The 6,341-nt window shown below is 41.1% G+C and overlaps 1 protein-coding gene across 2 annotated transcripts; it reads right to left on the minus strand.

Moving 5' to 3' along the window:
• Positions 1-1,102: 1,102 nt before the first annotated feature.
• fezf2 (FEZ family zinc finger 2) lies at positions 1,103-6,020 on the minus strand. 2 transcript variants are annotated; one of them, XM_043708222.1, is made up of 5 exons: positions 5,434-6,020; positions 3,408-4,266; positions 3,119-3,253; positions 2,627-2,759; positions 1,103-1,831 (listed from the first exon to the last, which is right to left on the minus strand). In XM_043708222.1, exons 2-5 carry the CDS (start codon positions 4,215-4,217, stop codon positions 1,575-1,577), a joined length of 1,335 nt encoding a protein of 444 aa, XP_043564157.1. In that variant the 5' UTR covers positions 4,218-4,266; positions 5,434-6,020; the 3' UTR covers positions 1,103-1,574. The 2 variants fall into 2 exon arrangements, with proteins under 2 accessions (XP_043564157.1, XP_043564156.1); XM_043708221.1 differs by lacking the exon at positions 5,434-6,020 and having other exon boundaries at positions 3,408-4,506.
• Between the last annotated feature and the right edge of the window lie 321 nt (positions 6,021-6,341).

The raw sequence follows: 6,341 nt of genomic DNA on the forward strand, positions 1-6,341 counted from the left end.
CGAGAAGAGACACTTAATCTGCCTGGGTTAAAAACTCAATTACACAAACTGGACAATTTCGTAATCAATCGTCTAGAAATTATCTGGCCGCACTGACGGCCCCCAATTGTACGAGGTTGTGCCCAAAGAAACGCCGGGAAACGGAAAGACTTATCCACTTTAATGAAATCGGAATTCTCTCACCATTGGATTTATTTCAGTTTTTTTTTAAAAAAAACACGGCAAATACACCGGGTGGTTTCCATTTTCCAATTGCCCGCACTGATTAACAAACTCTCTCACCAGTTTTGTCCTAAAAGTTATTGAGAGTGCCATCAAGATAATCGTCCCATGAGAACTTTATGAAAAGTGCGAAATCGAGTCAGTAAACTGCATTTTTTAAAAAAATGTCTGTTTCGCCGTGTTAAAGTGACTTCGGGCGCACAAGTTGGAACACATTTCTAAGACAGTTCTTGATATCAGTGTCTTTATTTGCGTTAAAACGTGCCGTTTATTTTCTTTAAAAGGTCAGGAATATCTGCTTTAAAATTAATCAATCTGGATAACATTTGACACTTTTATCTGCCCCCCTTTTTAAAACAAGTCAACTTTATGCGACTTAAGTGACGCGAGACAAGCAATTTGCGGCGTTTATTTGAACAAGTGGAATGCTGAGGAAGGACGAGATACTGGGAACAAGGCCACTGACCAATCTTCACGTTAAAACCATCGAGCTCGCCCATCTGCTCTGCGTGGAGACATGTTAACAGCTTTCCTTCCCTCCCTTGGCACAAGCACGTCTCCGAGTCACTTCTCAGTTGCCAGCAAAAGTAGCAAAATGCTAGAGATTTGTTCTTTGAAACTGTTCGAAGACGTATTTAGTGCAAACGAGCCGGGTGTTTCCTAATCTCTATTACCTTGAGTAAAAAACAATGCATTTCAAATATAAAGATAACATTTCAACAGGAATATGTGCAGTACCTTATTGTTAAAAGTCAACAAATAATCTATCTCCTTATCAGTTTGTATCGTTGCCCAGAGTAATGTTCTTGCTTTGTGAAAAAACAGAGCAGCTATCGCCCCATATTTGCGTATCTGTGCAATTCAAATAAATGCAAATTTGAAAACTTTATTTTTTTTATTTTGCAGGTAGACACGTTCAATTTTTACAACGGGATTAAAATGTACAGAAATGCAAACGAATCAACGTCCTAACAAATACTTTAAAATGTAAGATTTACCAATCCACGGTAAGTTTCATTTATAAAATACTACAATACAGAAAAAATAATGATATAAGACATTTAATTAACATGAATATTTACATTACGATTGATTCACAACACTTTTGGAATATTGTAGGACTAAGACATGCTGTCGCGTCTCGGTAGTTTTTTTTCTGCACAGACTTCGATCCATTTAAACATACAAATTCAAGTGTGGAAAGTTATCTTATGAATTCTCCACTGTTGCATAACTGTGTGCGAAGTAAAGAGCATTGCAGTGCATCGAACAATCTCAAATAGATCTTACTTCAAAATGCAATGTACAGAAATGATTGTCCGCCCAAAAACCTTAAATCGAAGTCTATAAAACTAACTTTGCCCCACCCTTGAACGTTCGTTCGCTGGGGCTGTGGCGGAGTTACCGTCGTGTAATTTCCTTATATGCTTCTTCAAATCAAAGTTCCTGCAAAATCCTTTCCCACAAGTGCCGCAAGTGAAGGGCTTTTTGTCATTGTGCGTATGCATATGAAACGTTAAATTATACACCTGATGGAATGCTTTGTTGCAGATATTACATTTAAACTGTTTTTCTCCGCTGTGAGTCAGTTTGTGATTCTTGTAGTTTCCTAGCGGAAAAGATGAAGAAAGTTAGTGAAAGTCTTCCCCCCCACAAGGTCAGGAGTTCACAATTAAGTTAATTTCAGATGAGGGAATTTCTATGTTAAGAAGAAGCGAGGCTTCATTAAGCAGTCTTGTGTTAGTCTGCCCGTATGGGAGTCAAGAAGTTGTCAAACTTTGTCTCAATCAACAGAGGACTGCAAAAAACTGTCAGATTAGGAATTAGATTGAGGTCAAGCTTCTGACCCACAACCCAAATTAAGGAGCCGTATTAGAAGAGGGTTAGTTCAAAATGGCACGGCTGATTTGTAATAGGTTGGATTCAGCTTGGCAGCTATACCCGAGTCATGTTGCGGAGAAATGCCTTTTTAATGGCACCGTTCCTTCCGGAGATCTTCACTGGAAATCGGGAGTACTAACTATGCTTTTGCGACGTGCCCACCTGTCTCTAACAATGTGTATAGTCCTCAGTTCTATCCTTCTAATTTCTTCTATAGTTCTGTAGGATGTATAATATGACGGTGTCTTATCAATGGAATTAGTCAGGCTAACTGAATTAATGTTATTAAATTATCAAATAAAGTAAATTAAACTAGAAAGTAGAGGCAGAATGGAACTATGCCTGTTGTACTAATTTAATATACGTTAACGTTTTCCTGGAAAGGGACACACATTTGGAGCAGGCACTGGCAAGACTATGCATCCACCTAAGGGTTAAATATGATGGATGCACGGAGCCAAATAGATAGCTCGTGTGAAGATTAATTCCAATTAAGTAGACGCTACTTTGAAAAGTACCGTACCTTTTTGGTGAAATCCTTTCCCACAGAACTCGCAAACAAAAGGTTTGTAACCAGCGTGGATCCGAATGTGAGTGTTGAGAGTGGAGCTTCGGTTAAAAGCTTTTCCGCACTGATTGCATTTATGAGGTTTCTCCTGAGAATGAATCACAGAAGTCATTGGCGACCGACGGCCGGATAAACACAGTTAAGCAGAAATGAAACGAACTGGGACAAAAATGCAGCAAAGGCACAAGGCATGCGCCAAGTTTAGTCCCAGAACAGTATTATTATACGTGAACAATTTAAACGTAGATTTGGAAAAAAAGAACTTCCAACTGAAACATGAGCCGATGTTATTAAAGTAGGATCGCATACAACGTCTATATAGTGTCTGTATGTCATTTCCCATGTATTACTGAAACCATATACCAGAAAAGGAAACAGCTAATAAGCTAATCAGGATATTGTCGAGTGTTAAAATACTGGATAATAAGGGAAGACGCGAGCACGTACCTGTGTATGGATTATTTTATGTCTGCACAGGGTACTAGCCTGTCGAAAACCTTTCCCACAGACCTTGCACACAAACGGTCTGGCCCCAGTGTGAACTGGCATGTGGCGTGTTAAGTTATAATGTGCGTTAAAAACCTGGAAAGGGAAGAAAATAAAAACAATGAACATGTAATTTGTCTTGGAGCTGCACAGTTGATGTTAGTCTTGTCTTTTCTCTCACGAGAACAGTATCCATTATCAGCGAAAAACAAAACGTTGTGGTCGATTTGCGCTTCAATCTTCACGTTACCTTTCCACACACTTCACAGGTAAAGTTTTTGGGTTTGCCATCGTTTGAGGTGTTGCTCAGTTTTTGATGATTTTTAATTACATTCTTTTCGACTGGAAAGCTGCTGTTTTCTTTGATCACTTGGTCCAGCTGTCCTGGGATCCGTTCTTTGTGAGGAAATTGTGGCGTTGGATATTTTTCTGCGGCCAAGCTGGCAAATTTAGCATTCTCCAACAAAAGAAGTTTCTGGTGAGCAGAAAGCGAGGCTGGGGGCTGAGAACCGAGGATGTGAGATGGGAAGATGTGATGTCCATGAAGCAACTCTGAAGGGTGGTAGGTAGTGTCCAGATAGTTGAAATAATAAAGGGAACCGTTGGCGGGCATAGCGACCGTTTGGTTTATGACTTGGGGTTTAATCAGTCTGTTTGCAGTCATCATAGAAGGGCCTAAAGTTAAGTCAGTTTTACAGCACATCCCACAGTTTGATTTACACATTGCCGCAGAAGTACAAAGTGACCCCCTCAGGTTAGTCTTCCATACCTCAGAATAGTTCAAGAGAGCTTTAGCTTGCAAGTCATAAGGGAATGGTTGGATAGGAAGCATACACGGGACAGGAGAACACAATTTCCCAACCTTTTTGCCTTCAGCTTTCTCCAAGCTTTGTCTTTGTTCAGTATGGCTCCTTGGTTCTGAGGATTTGGCCATGATCCTTTCGATGGAAAAGGCCAGTGCCTTTGGGGTAGCTCCATTGCAGCTCGTGGCGGAAGCTCCATTCCTTGCCGTCTGCCTGGGACAGGACACAACTGTCTCCAAATGACCAGAGCTTGCCATCCCAGGACTTGGTGTGAGCAGCCGCTGACTAGAGCCGCTCTGATCTCCCCTGCATTCCAGGAAAGCCAAGACACACATCAATTTAATAAGCACCTTGCGTTTGGCATGTCACCCATTTACATTCAAATCAACATCTCCATGAACAATGGCACCGAGGGGCACCAGATTAATGCTCATTAAGCAGCACAAAAGAACGAATTACAAGGACAGCGAAAATCTTGCTGCTAGATTTTAAAAGCTTTACTGTATGCACAAATCACCAGTTTGATACTGGAAATTCCGATTACTAACTTACTGAGGAGTGATGTGCCAGACGCCACCGTCTATTCTTAACGGGTTCTACATTTACTAGAGAGCGGAGCAGATTATCCAAGGACTGCGTGTGGCTATACTGTCACATTTTGATAGCACACATCCTCATCAGTGTGAGATCACTGTCTGTTGCATTTAGCTGACATCACATGAAGTCACTTAGCAAGGTGACATCCAAATAGCATCAGCCCATTCCAATCTCCCACCAGCACCCACAATGCTCGTGGGCGAAGTGGCTGTGGGGGTATGAAAAAATAATTGTGCATTTAATATGCTTTAATCTATCGCTAGGTCTGTTTACATCGCTTATGGGCTGTTTTTTAAATGGTTAGAAAAAAAAGCAGTTTGCCGCAGCCTCACTATTAATCATTATCATATCTTTGTAGAAAAGCTAATGCTCCAGATTTTTTAAACATGATGAAACATTCATTTGAACTCAATCTCGTCAGCCAAGCCCGGCTAGGACCTGGAGAAATTACATCCTGAATGAATAAGGAATGATGCCTTTGTAACATAATGCATACAACGGACAATTTAAGCCTAAAGCAATTCTAAAACAATTGTCTTTTATTAATTTGGAATTTAACACCCCTTCACCTCCCCCCCCCCCACTTCCCCACCATCCCTCTTCGCAACACCACCTCCCCCCCCCCCTCCTCATCACACAACACACATTCCTGCTGCAAGTTACAAAAATCACAGCGCGAAGATAAAAGTGTTCATTATTCGCACGGATTGAAGTATAGATACTGCATTGTACTGAATACATTTTGAAGGCGGTTTGCTGAGTACAATCTTCCCCGTTTTACTTCTCGCTACGTAGTCACGCGGCGTGCATCTAAAACTTGTACATATTTTACAAAAGTTAAAAAAAGGGCGCATTTCTTTCTGATTCGGTACTCACTCTCAATTTGTGGATGTCAGGGGCGAAAGTCCAGATTCCACCTGTGGCAATAGCAGATTGCAATCTCAGAATCTCCCCAGGACCCGATTAAACGTTTTCCTCCTTCACCTATTCAGAACAGCCAATTTTCCAAAGCGATTCATACTGTTGTGCCCTTGTGAAGCGGCTCTTTCAATTTTAGCCACTAAAGCACCGCGTGGAACCCGGTTTTGTGTTCTTTTTTTTCCCTTGTTGAGAGAAAAAAACGCGTTACGATGCGGATTAGGAACCGAAGAAAAAAGACTGCGCCTGGCCAGAGGTAAAAGCGAGCAATGAAAAGACTCCCTTTAACAAGCCTTTTCAGAAAGTTCCTGGAATTTACTCCCAAAAAGTTCTGTGTTCTCTCTACAATGGCCAAGTGCCTGTTCATTTGGGGCCGTTTTAATTCTCCTGTTTGCAGACGATTTCACCTGAGAAGCACAACAAATTATTATCGCAGAATTGATTGAGGCTGCACCAGAAAGGGCTAAACAACTAGGCACCATCAAAAAGTAATCGTGAAAAGACCTTAACAAATGATCTTCGGACCATCGCGGGCCTGTACTCGCTCTTGATCGTTTGAATATTTTTTTTGTTTTGAACTCTAATTCTTCTTACACTCTGCCCGACTTTGTGCCTTATTTCATATTACTGGCTGTAGGCGATTGAGTGAAAACAGCGATTTGGGTGTTTACACTGTATTTGGGTATATTTTGCTTTCTACAGCAATTGTCAGGGCAAGTACTCTACTGAAATAATTAGAAGCTAAGGGGACTCGGAAAAGGAGCAGCAGGGTGGAGGCATTTCTTAGAGTGTAAACCTTTTACTGAGAACATAAAACAAACTGAGACTACGTGCACTGTAAATATTGAAATGCCCTGTGTTGTGAT

Source organism: Chiloscyllium plagiosum, chromosome 18, assembly GCF_004010195.1.
Source record: "Chiloscyllium plagiosum isolate BGI_BamShark_2017 chromosome 18, ASM401019v2, whole genome shotgun sequence".
NCBI classification, from domain to species: domain Eukaryota; kingdom Metazoa; phylum Chordata; class Chondrichthyes; order Orectolobiformes; family Hemiscylliidae; genus Chiloscyllium; species Chiloscyllium plagiosum.